The sequence below is a fragment of the Gorilla gorilla genome, chromosome 19 (genome assembly GCF_029281585.2).
Source record: "Gorilla gorilla gorilla isolate KB3781 chromosome 19, NHGRI_mGorGor1-v2.1_pri, whole genome shotgun sequence".
Lineage (NCBI taxonomy): Eukaryota > Metazoa > Chordata > Mammalia > Primates > Hominidae > Gorilla > Gorilla gorilla.
The window spans coordinates 21,791,499-21,803,972 of NC_073243.2; the positions used below are offsets into that span (position 1 = coordinate 21,791,499).

Genomic DNA, 12,474 nt, shown 5'->3' on the forward strand with positions numbered 1-12,474 from the left:
TCTTAAGTTGGGAACTGTCTGTATTCTGGGAACTTGGGCTATAGCAGTAAAAAAGGCAAAGTCCCAGCTCTAGTGGAGCTTACACTCTGGTGAAAAGGCAGACAAGCAATGATGAAACAAGACAATTTTCTATTGTGATTAGCACTATGAAGGAAATAAATGGGTAATGTGATAGAGAATGGAAGTAAGTGGCTTCTTTTGATAAAATGGTCAGGGAAGGCCTTGCTGATTAGTTAACATGTAATCTGAGATATGTGTGAATGAACAGTGATCTGGAACAGGTGCATTCTAGGCAGAAGAACAGCAAATACAAAGGGTGGATGGGAACCAGCTTTGAATGTTCAAGGAACAAAAAGAAGGCCAGTGTGGCTGGAGTGAGAGAGAAGCAATTATATAGACATGGAAGCAGAACGGAAGAGAGGAGTTAAAAGCAAGCAGGGGCCAGTCCACAGAAGGTCTTCTAAGCCACAGTAAGGAATTTGAGATTATTCTAAGGTCAACAGGAAAACATTGAAGGGTTTCCAACAGGGGAACGACATGATGCCATTTACATTTAAAAAATATCCTTTTGGCTTCTGTGTGTAGAATGTGGGACAGTGGTTCTCAACTAAGTGTGATTTTGTCCCCCAGAGGATATATGGCAACCTCTAGAGACATTTTAGTTTGGTTGAAAAGTTGTTGGGAGGGGGTGGGTGGCACATTAGGTGCTACTGGCACCTAGTGGGTAGAGTCCGGGGATGCCACCTGACATCCTACAGTGCACAGGTCAACACCCTCCCCTCTGCCAACAATGAAGAATCACTGGTCCCAAAATGTCAATAGTGCCAAGGCTGAGAAACACTGACAGTTCTAGCAGCTTGGAAAGCTAGAGCATGGTCCATTGGGACAGCGCACCACTTTAAGGAACAGTCATGGAAGAGGGTTACCGTTAAAAGTAAAGAGAAATCATCAAAGAAAGCAGCAACACAAATGAGACACAATACCTACCACTCATGGGCCACTATGTAGGAATTTTAACAGTGATCTCTAAGGTAGGCTGTAATAACTGTGGCTTCCCCTATTTTAGTAATGCATTGTAACAATTGTTAACAGTGATTAAGTTTCGCAAAAGCTACGTGCTGAATCAGTTAAGAAAAACTTAGGATGCAAGCTGAACAAGAGACTCCAGAGAGCCTAAAAGATGATGGAACATATGCATATATAAGAATCACAAGTAACACAATGATACACAGGTCTGGCGACGATATTTCAAACAAGCAAGCTCATGTGAGAAGTATGCAAGCTCATGTGAGAAGCAGAAAACCAATCAAGGACACGCTTTAAGACACAAGGAGGACACGCTTTAAGACACAAGTCCTCTCCCTTAGTCTCGCCCACGCTGGGAAGCTGGTGGGGTCGTGTTTGAATAGCAAAGATGTGCGAACAAACCAAATTAGGAAAACTGCAGAGTACCTTAGCCTTTCTAGACGCTGCAAGAGCCTTCTCTCCTCCCTGTCCAAATACTAATCCTGCCGGGAGTGAGGCCTGGAAGGAGGCCCCGGGGAGGCGGGAGAAGAGGTCTGGGCCAAGGAGAGTTCTATCTGCGAAGACTCCAGGCTCAGAGCGCTACTCACCTGTCTCCAGGGCGACGGCAGCGGCCATAACAAGCAAAGACACCGAATCGCCACCTGCCTAACAGAGGAAAAGCCCGGAGGGGCGGGAGGAGTTCCGGAAACCACGGCTCCCTCTTGCGGTCCCGGGGCACCGAGGAATATGGGGACGGTGGCTCCGCTCATCCCCGGCCAGGCCCGCTTAGCCCGCGCTGGCTCCGGAATGGCGAGGGGGCGGTGCCGGGCTGTGGGAGCGCCTGAGGGGCAGGAGTCCAGGGAGGCAGACTTTTACTCTCAAAAGGAATGAGTCCCAGAGCCTGGCACAAGGAAGACAAGTGTGCAAAGTTGGTGGAATGAATTCAGTGGCCTAAATGTACCTTCCTCAAATGCCACGGCTGACTGGGTCTCCTCGCCCACTTCACCCTCTCTTGCAATCCAACTTGTGAGGCGTGTGTGTGTATGTGCATGTCCGCGCTTGCCTTTAGATGGAGGTTGGCTTCCCAGCCATCCAGGCTTGCATACACGTGCGTAACTCCTACCCCTACGTCGCCTGCCTGCTGTACCAGGGGTTGATTCCTTCTTCCTGCGTGTTTTCTGTCCAAATCCTTTTCTGATTTGGACAGAAAACACGCAGGTGGCACACAGTAAGCGCTTAATAAATTTTCCGGCTACCTGATCTTGGAATTGAGGGCATGCTCCTGTGCGCCCCTCATTGCACAGAGCTCCCTTGTCTGGAAACTCAGCAGTCACCGGAGCCGCCGTCGGTCCTCTCGCTTTCTCTATTTTAAAAAACGTTTCAACCGCTAGCGCTGTTGGATCTCTGACCTTTCAGGCTTTATCACCTGGGGTTGAGTGGGTGGTGAGAGGGAAGGGATGGGGAGTCAAGACAGGAGAACGCTCTCGATTTCCCGACCCACCTCCCGTCATATCTCATGTCATATCTACCGGGTGTTCTACCCGGTCCTGTTACTTTTTTTCTTCCGCGAAAGCCCAAATTCCCATCACTGCTCTAGCTCTCTCCCAGATCCCCAAATCCGGATGTCTGTCTCAGGGAACGTCAAAGGAACATGCCCGGATGAGGTCCTCTCCTCTCCCCACCTCCCAGCCCTCTCCTCCTGCCTCCCCCGGTGTCACCCGCGCCTCCTTCCTCTCTTCACCTCCCTCTAAACAAGAATCCGGCGCAGTCAGTTCTAGACCCTGAGCATCTCCCGCGTCCCTGCCCAATATCCGTCCCGCCCCCGACCGCCCGCGTCCTCTTGAACCTGCGGAGCCCTGCTCCCCGCACCCCACGCCCTTGCTCCGAGCTTCCGAGAAAGCGGGGCAAAGGGAGCCAGAAAGAGAGAAAATGCGCACGGAGCAGGTGGCCCCGCTACTCCATGGTGAGGGGACGGGGCACGGAAGGTGGAAAGGCGCGCTCACTCCTCCCTTTTTTCCTCCCTGTGGTGGGCAGTTGGTGACACACAGTAAACGCTCAATAAATGTTTCCGCTACTCGATCTCCTTGGAATTAAGAGGATGCTCCTGAGCGCCCCTCATTCCAAACAGCTCTGGTGTCTGGAAACTGCTGTCGCCGGAGCGGTCGTCGGTCCTCCCGCTTTCTCTATTTTAAAAGCCATTTCAAACCTCCAGCGGCCTCGCCACCTCTGCTGCAGACCTTCCAAGCCCTTCTGAAGCCGGAATGATTTCTCCCTAATTCACTCCCCCTGCTTAACACATTCGAACGGCTCCCGCTTGTTCTCGGGACCAAATCCAAAGCCCCTGGCGCCACCTTCGAGAGCCTCCGGACCTGCTGACCCCCCACACCTGGGCTCTGAGTTCCAGCTCCAAGATGCTGCTCGCCCTCCCTTCCCCGCCGCTCTCTCTGCCCGGCGCGCCTTTCCCCTGCCTTCCCTTTCTGTCACTCTCCCTGGCTGAGCCCTCTCCGCCTCCAGGTCTCCGGGAAGGTTGTCCCCAGGCCGGTGGGGCCCCTGCAGGTCCTCAGCCTCGGGCGGGGTGGGGTTGGGGGGTCGCACAGCGGGAATTCCCACCAGCGCGTCCGGGCTCCACAGCGCGCTCGTCCAGGGCGCGGCAGCGCTCAGCCCAGCGCTTGGCATAGTCAATGACCACAGCGAGGAGAAAGTGAAAGCAGGAGCGCACCTTCCCACCTGCCGTCCCCGTCCCCTCAGAACCGAGTCCTGGGGCCACCTGCTCGGCGCGGTCCCTCTCTCTCTGGCTCAGTCCCCCCACCCCCGATACGTCTCCTCCTCTCAGAGGCTCGGAGGAAGGGCATGGGCTGGAGGGAGCAGGGCTCAGCCGGGTGCCCCTCCCGCCAGGCCGCACTGGGGCTGAGCCTCTTCTGTCGCCCGCAGGAGACAGAACTCAAGGTGGAAGTAGCGGAGTACCTGGGGCCGCTGCTGTTTGTGAAACTGCGCAAACGTCACTTCCTTCAGGCTCTGCAGCTGGATCTCCGTGTAGGGCCCCGGAGCCGGGGACGAGGTCAGGTTCCCTTGTTACCGCTGGGTGGAGGGCGACGGCGTCCTGAGCCTGCCTGAAGGCACCGGTAAGCGCGGGGCTGGGGGTGTCAGGAGGCCTCTGGGGTGCGAGAGAAGCTGGGGGGATGCGCGTGTGGAGAAGAGGGAGCAGGATGGGGGTGCTGGAACCTGGAGCGCAGGGCTCTTTGGGAGTGTCGAAGGGGCGGTGGCTGCAGCTGGCACAAAGTGGCTGGAGCCTGGGGGAGGGGCGTGATGCTGAAGAGGCAGGGGCCACACAGAAGGACGGAGTGATGAGGCTCTCCTGGCAGGGGCGAAAAGAGGCGCTCACCAAAAGTCACTGGCCAAGCCCTCCTCTGGCCTTCTAGGCCGTACTGTGGGCGACGACCCTCGAGGCCTGTTCCAGAAACACCAGGAAGAGGAGCTGGAAGAGAGAAGGAAGCTGTACCGGTGAGCCCTCCTCCCCTGACCCCACGTGAGCTGCTGATGCTTCCAGCACCCACGCCTGATTTCCTTCCTGCCCCACAGGTGGGGAAACTGGAAGGATGGGTTAATTCTGAATGTGGCTGGGGCAAAACTATGTGACCTCCCTGTGGATGAGCAATTTCTGGAAGACAAGAGTGTTGATTTTAAGGTTTCGCTGGCCAAAGGGTGAGAGCAAGGGGAGGCTGGGTGAGAGGGAGGTGTCCTGGTCTAGTGGAAGCCAAGGGGCTTATGGGCTGCACTGCACTGGACCGGCCCAAGGTCGGTGCCTGTGGTTGTCATGTTGGAGTCTCAGAATGATGCTCAAACCCTTTGCCCCATTCTGTCCTGAAGGCTGGCCGACCTTACTATCAAAAACTAAATGTTCTGACGCTGGGCATGGTGGCTCACACCTATAATCCCAGCACTTTGGGAGACTGAGGTGGGCAGATCACGAGGTCAAGAGATCGAGACCATCCTGGCCAATATTGTGAAACCCTGTCTCTACTAAAAATACAAAAATTAGCTGGGCGTGGTGGCACGCGCCTGTAGTCCCAGTTACTCGGGTGGCTAAGGCACAAGAATTGCTTGAACCCAGGAGGTGGAGGTTGCAATGAGCCAAGATTGCGCCACTGCACTCCAGCCTGGTGACTGGAGTGAGACTCCACCTCAAAAATAAAATAATGTTCCGACTTGGCTGGAATGATCTGAATGACTTCAACCGGATTTTCTGCTGTGGCCAGAGCAAGCTGGCTGGTCAGTCCCCCCACCCCAATATGTCTCCCAGGACGCTTACCCCCAGATCCCACCCAACCCAGGGGAATTGAAAGAAGCAGGGTGGGAGACCAGAGACTTGGGTCCCTCTGGTGGGCTGGAGTCAAGGGGGCATGGTTGGTGGGGTTGGAAGGACCAAAACCTCAGATCCCACAACTTGCTCAACAACTGCCTTCCCCAGAGCGCGTGCGGGACTCCTGGAAGGAATATGCCTTATTTGGGTACCAGTTTCTTAATGGCGCCAACCCCGTGGTGCTGAGGCGCTCGGTTCACCTTCCTGCTCGCCTAGTGTTCCCTCCAGGCATGGAGGAACTGCAGGCCCAGCTGGAGAAGGAGCTGGAGGTATGGACATCAGAGCCCTGAGGAAGCTCAGCAGTGAAGTGGGGTGGCCTAGTGCCAATGATGCTGCTGCAGGACCCACTGTGGGCCTGGCTTGCTGCCAGCCAGCAAGGACGGATTCTGCAGGAGAGGTCCTGAGGGACCCTGGAGAAGCTCAGCTGCTCGGCCTCCTTCCCACACGACAGTAGCTGTGGAGGGAGGGCGTGCAAGATGGAATGGTTGATAGAAACAGGGTCAAATGAAGAAATGTAACTGGCCCATGGTGCTAGGGATTCGGGGAGTGTGCAGAGTAGGAAAGTCAGGATCAGAGTGCTGTGGCTGTTCATCAGGAGGCGATATGGAACAACAGAAAGGAAAATTCATGGGATTAAGGGCAGATAGGCTTGGATGTGAATCCTGGTTCTGCTATTTGTAAGCTGTGTGACCTCAGGCAAAATACCCAACCTCTCTGATTATCTGTTTCCTCTTCTGTGCAATTGAGGCTCGTTCAACTAGGTATAAAAATTATAAGTCTGGGCACAGTGGCTTGCACCTGTAATTCCAGCACTTTGGGAGGTCGAGGCAGGAGGATCACCTGAGCCCAATAGTTGGAGACCAGCCTAGGCAACGTGGTGAAACCCTGTCTCTACAAAAATACAAAAATTAGCACCTGTAATTTTTGGTGTAGTGGCATGCACCTGTAGTCCCAGCTATTTGGGAGGCTGAGGTGGGAGGATCACCTGGGCCCAAGGAAGTCAAGGCTGCAGTGAGCCATGGTAGTCCCGCCATGGCACTCCAGCCTGGGCAACAGAGTAATACCCCGGCTCAAAAAATAAACAATGATATGAGGCAATAAGCACATGATCCATTACCTGGTACAAAGTAGGTGATGGAGACAAGTTAGCTTTCTCTCTCTCTCTCTCTCTCTCTCTCTCTCTCTCTCTCTCTCTCTCTTCCCCCTTGGAGGAATCCGAGTGGGAAGAAGATGCTTTATGTTGATAGCAGCCTTTGACCTCTTCCTGCACCCAGGGAGGCACATTGTTCGAAGCTGACTTCTCCCTGCTGGATGGGATCAAGGCCAACGTCAGTCTCTGTAGCCAGCAGCACCTGGCTGCCCCTCTGATCATGTTGAAACTGCAGCCTGATGGGAAACTCTTGCCCATGGTCATCCAGGTGAGAGGACTCAGGATTTCTGCTCCCAGTCTCCAGCCTTCTCAGCTCAGCCCCTTATCAAAATGCACTAAGCACCATCTTCAAAGGCGCTGGGCTAAGGCACCGGCGAGACGCGAAAGGAGGAAATGCGCCAAGTCTCTATTCGAAGGCCTTGCAATGTAGCTGGAGAGACACACAGGGCCAGTCTGCAGAAGCTCCAGAACTGAGGAAGTCCCTGAGGACAGAGACAGCCCAGGAGGGATTGGAGAGGTGGGGTGTCACAAGCCTTGGAGGAGGGCCAGGTCTCAGACAAGCAGGAGGGAGAGGAAGGACCGGTCCTCAGGGGCAAGACAGACTGGGCAGAGGCTGAGGTAGAGGAGTCAGGAGATTACTAGGGGACAGTTGGACCGGGGCCAGACTAAGCCAGGCTAAGGAGCATGAAGTGGGAAGCTGGAGAAGGCTGTGATGAAACGTGCTGTAGGCACGTGGTGTGGGCAGTGGTGTTTAGGGTGGGTTGGAGAGGGGAGATGCTAGAAACAGGGACTGGGGCAACATGCCCCAGCACTGACCCCAGGAGGAGGGGAGCTCGGATGTGGGTAGTGACCATCAGGATGGAGAGGACAGGTGGATGCGAGTGCAGAGGGAGATCAAGGAGAGGGAAAAGGGGAGCCAGGCCAGGTGCCTGCAGAAATAGCACCCATAAAGAGAACAGGGTGCCCAGGTAGACTTTTGTCTGGCCAATGTTGAGGTAACGGGAAGACATTTAAATTGTCCAGCAGGCAGCTGAGAACAAGAGATTCAGTCATTTGTGTAGAGGTGGGGCCAAAAGATGAGATTTTGAAAAACAGTGTGGGATGAAGGAAGCAGGCGGTTTGAATCTTGTCCACAATGCGGGGACTGAAAGAGGAAGTGGAGGCTGGAGGAGGCACCAGAAGAGCAGTTTCTGCAGAATGCTGGAGGCAAAGCAGCTTGCAGGGTGCTAATGCACTGAGCGGGCAGGAAGGGGAGGGGAGGAAGTGGGAGCTGTAGGGAGAGGCAGGAGTGGGATGGGGAAAGCAGAACAGGTTTGGAGGACGAGGTTAACGTGCAAGGGGGGCGGGAATCGCTGAGTGCCCGGCACTCATGCCTTCTCTCCCCACACTTGTCCCTGCTCCAGCTCCAGCTGCCCAGCACAGGATCCCCACTACCTCCCCTTTTCTTGCCCACAGATTCCCCAGTGGTCTGGCTTCTGGCCCAATGCTGGGTGCGCAGCTCTGACTTCCAGCTCCATGAGCTGCAGTCTCATCTTCTGAGGGGACACTTGATGGCTGAGGTCATTGTTGTGGCCACCATGAGGTGCCTGCTGTCGATACATCCTATCTTCAAGGTAACACCTTATCCCCTTCTCTCCTGTATTCAGCTGAATACTTGATGGGGACCTTTGTTTCTCTAGAGTTCTCTTTCTGTACAACACCCTCAATTTCAGCATGCTGCCCTGTGAATTCTGGCTGCATTGGCCTCCCAGTACTGCCAGCTCTGTCTGTCCCCTTAACTCAGGAAGATGATAGGACTCTGCCAGGGTTGCTCCTCCCTACTCTGCAGCTGGAAAGCTTTCTCCAGGCAGTAAGCTGGGGCAATTGTGGGGCCCACTTTTGTCTGTTTCTTCAGTTATTTCAGGCAAGAGGGTAAATCCAGTTCCTTACTTCACTCCAGCTGGAGGTCTCCTCCTCATTGTTTTATATACGTTTTGTGGAAGATTAACTTTACAATTTAGTTTTTAGATAACAGAATATTCAGACAGGGCTGCGACTCCATTCATGGAGTAATTATCATAGCTCAGAGATGAATATTATTACTCTCTCCCAGAGATGGATGCAGTGACTTTTGGGACTTTGTGTGTCTCTTTTCTCAAGGAGAGACTAATAGCATCTTTATTTCTATGAAGAATAGTTGCACTGTGTTAGATAGAAAAGAATATTTTATTTTATTTTATTTTATTTTATTTATTTTATTTTATTTTTGAGACAGTCTCACTCTGTCAGCCAGGCTGGAGTGCAGTGGCACAACCTTGGCTCACTGCAACCTCTGTCTCCCAGGCTCAAGCAATTGTCCTGCCTCAGCCTCCCAAGTAGCTGGGATTACAGGCGTGTGCCACCATGTCTTGAACTCCTGACCTCAGGTAATCTGCCTGCCTCAGCCTCCCAAAGTGCTGGGATTACAGGTGTGAGCCACCACGCCTGGCCCATTTTTTCTTTTTAGTATGGAAGTTTAAATATAAATGCTGATTAACCAATAGAACTGACTGTGGGAGTTAGGCTTCGCCCTTGGCTCCAACCCTCTACCTTCTAAAGTCAGCTTCCTGTCCAAGGCTAGGTCTCTGCAAACCATATTCCTGCCTTCTTACCTGGCTCCATGTCGAGCTCATACCAGTAACTAATTCACCCTGGTAGCAGATGTTCCTTCCCTTAGTGGCAGCTGAATCCACGTTGCAACTTTCTAATGTTTGAAGAAGCAGCTTTATTGCATCCCTGTTCAGAATACCAGCACCAGCCAACTGGCACCCCTTATCAAAAGTCTGAGTTTCAGATCTCCAGGGTCCTTCCTCCAAGTTTCTGAAGTTTTAATAATTCCAGGTTCTGTTCTTTCCTGTCTACTAGTAGGGTAGAGCATCATTTCATATGCTTATTACCCCTGTGGGTTTCTTTTTCTGTGATTTCTCTATTCATATCTTTGCTCGTTTTGCTTCTTTCATGTCTTTTTCTTACTTGAGTCCTTTAAATATTCTGAAGACAAATTCTCACTTATTTGCATTGCAAACATATTCTCAAAGTTTTTGGCTTGCCCCCATCCTTTAATTTTTTTTTAAATTTCAGAAGACAGTTTCTCAGCTTTCACCATGTGCCTTTATCTTTCCTGGTTTCCATCTCTGATTTTATTTTATAATGGCAACAATGTGTTTCTGTCTTAATAAAGTGGTCCACCAGGATTGCTATCCCAGTGGTTTTTAAACTGCAGTCAAAACATTAAAGACTGGTGAAATCAATTTAGGGGGTCCCAGTCAGCATTTTAAAAAATGAAATAGAGTAGAATAAAACATATCAGTAGAGCAATATCAGAATACATCACACTGTTTAATAGGAAGGAAGGAAGGAAGGAAAGAGGAAAGGGTAAGAAAGGAGGTGGGTTGGACAATTTATTTTATTTTTTATTTATTTATTTTTGAGACAAAGACTCGGTCTATCACCCAGGCTGGAGTGCGGTGCCCAGCGTCTGCCTCCCGGGTTCAAGCGATTCTCTTGCCTCAGCCTCCTGAGTAGCTGGGATTACAGGTGCCCAACACGCCCGGCTAATTTTTATATTTTTAGTAGAGACAGGGTTTCACCACGTTGACCAGGCTGGTCTTGAACTCCCGACCTCAGGTGATCCGCCCTCCACGGCCTCCCAAAGTGCTAGGATTGCAGGCATGAGCCACCGCGCCTGGCCAGGTTTGGACAATTTAGTTATGACCCACTGTCAAAGTTTTTATTACAACGTTGCGGCAAGAAATGAGGCTTTTGCTAAGTCAATTCAACAAGTATCTATAGGTAAGGACACTTTACAGGAAAAGAGAATGACCAGATAATCATTGTTAGACTGGATACAAGAAAAGAAAGAAAAGTTCTAGTTAAGGATTATTAGATTTATTAAAAGACAGTTAAAGGCCCTTGGATTCCTTCCCTCCAGGGTTGATATTAGCTGAGTGCATAGGTAACTGGTTTCTAACAAGAGGTCATAATCTCATTAAAATTCATCAGAAAACGGCTTAAGCATTTAATCAGGCATACAATTGATTTCCAAGAAGAGTTTTGTGGCTTATATTCCCAAAACATCCTTGTCCCAGCCAGCGTGTGGGACAATCTTTTATTTTACAGTGTACATATTTTATGAAAACTTGTATTTCACTACATATGTACCATATCTTGAAGCAAACTTTATTTTTGACTGTGTGTCACTGTCAATGAGGTTTGAAAAACACTGCTGTTCTTAAGAGCTGAGATCCAATCAAGGCCTCAGGAATTCCTGGGGTCCCTAAACCTGTCCTTGCCTGTAGGAAACCTCTCTATCTCTGCAGGCACCTAGGGGAGGTTCTCCTGGATGTCTTCACAGACATCCTGCATAGCTGTTAAACTCAGAAGTCTATCCATCCCACGTCTGCTTTTTGCCATATAAGATTTCATTTTCAAAAGGGTCCCAATGCTAAAACAAAATCTTTGAACATCATCAAGCTAATCTAATCCCATTGTTTTACTCTGAGGAAACTGAGGCTCGGAGTGAGAACACCTTGCCAGTCGCATGGCATTTGGCCCACCTGCAGTGGTACTGCCCCCACCAGTCTACCAGAGTAGCAAAGATTTCACCAGTAGGAACTCATGTATTTAGTGTTAATGGCCTGTCCACATTTCCCTTTAAAAAGACCAGGAGAGGCTGGACATGGTGGCTTATGCCTGTAATCCCAGCACTTTGGGAGGCCGAGGCAGGTGGATCACAAGGTCAAGAGATCGAGACCATCCTGGCCAACATGGTGAAGCCCCGTCTCTACTAAAAATACAAAAATTAGCTGGGCATGGTGGCACATGCCTGTAGTCCCAGCTACTTGGGAGGCTGAGGCAGGAGAATCACTTGAACCCGGGAGGCAGAGGTTGCAGTAGGCCAAGATCGCACCACTGCACTCCAGCCTGGTGACAGAGCAAGACTCCATCTCAAAAAAAAAAAAAAAAAAAAAAGAAAAGACCAGGAGATAAGGGCTAAGTAATTAAATTTCTCCTTAGTGTATATTCATTGATCAGATTTTTTTTACCAAGGCTACTTCACCCATTAGTCATGATAGGGTATAGTCCTAAGGCCTGTGAATTGTTCAAGGGCCTACAAAAATGGCTGAGGCCCAAAAAACTCATTGCCTTCAAAATACAAAAAGAAAACAAAATTGAAATTAATAAGTGATATAGTTTGGATACTTGTTCCTTCAATCTCCTGTTGAAATTTGATCCCTGGTGTTCAGGATGGGACCTAGTGGGAGGTATTTGGACCATGGGGGCGGATCCCTCATGAATGGCTTAGTGCCATTCCCGCAGAATTGAGTTCTCACTCCTGGTTCCAGCGGGGGATATCGCTGCTAAAAACAGTCGGGCAGCTCCCCTCTCTCTTGCTCCTTTGCTCTCTCCCTGTGATGCCTGCTCTCCTTCACCTTCCATCATGAGTAGAAGTCCCCTGAAGCCCTCGCCAGAAGCAGAGGCTGGTACCATGCTTCTTGTATAGCCTGTAGAATTGCGAACCAAATAAATCTGTTTTCTTTACAAATAACCCAGCCTTGTATGTTCCTTTATAGCAATGCAAAATGGACTAAAACAGTAAGTCCCAATGTGCATAAATTTTAGTATGTATCGTATGATATGGGTCAGGATCTCCAAAAATAAGAATGTGTATGATCTAGGAAGGTCTCAAAATGGCTCTGTCAAGGTGTCTATACACTGATATCCAGGCTCCAAGGAGATGATAGTGTGGAGCCTTCTCTCTAAAAGTCCTAAGACTGATAGATTCAGCACAGTATTTGGCCCGGAGTGGCCTGAGACAATACATTTCTTTCTTTTAATTTTATTTTTTTTGAGATGGAGTCTTGCTTTGTCGCCCAGGCTGGAGTGCAATGGCACCATCTCGGCTCACTGCAACCTCCTCCTCCTGGGTTCAAGAGATTCT

General features: G+C 50.7%; 1 protein-coding gene and 1 non-coding gene across 2 annotated transcripts; both read left to right on the plus strand.

The window, feature by feature from the left end:
* Positions 1–2,133: 2,133 nt before the first annotated feature.
* On the plus strand, positions 2,134–2,244 carry MIR4520B (microRNA mir-4520b). Its single transcript, NR_106459.1, has one exon. It is a non-coding gene; the product is annotated as a microRNA mir-4520b (primary transcript).
* Positions 2,245–3,986: 1,742 nt separating this feature from the next.
* On the plus strand, positions 3,987–12,067 carry LOC101135170 (polyunsaturated fatty acid lipoxygenase ALOX15). Its single transcript, XM_063700565.1, has 6 exons — positions 3,987–4,127; positions 4,425–4,506; positions 4,585–4,707; positions 5,474–5,634; positions 6,640–6,783; positions 7,971–12,067. The coding sequence occupies exons 3-6, from the start codon at positions 4,617–4,619 to the stop codon at positions 8,052–8,054; spliced, it is 480 nt and encodes a 159-aa protein (XP_063556635.1). The 5' UTR covers positions 3,987–4,127; positions 4,425–4,506; positions 4,585–4,616; the 3' UTR covers positions 8,055–12,067.
* Positions 12,068–12,474: the final 407 nt, after the last annotated feature.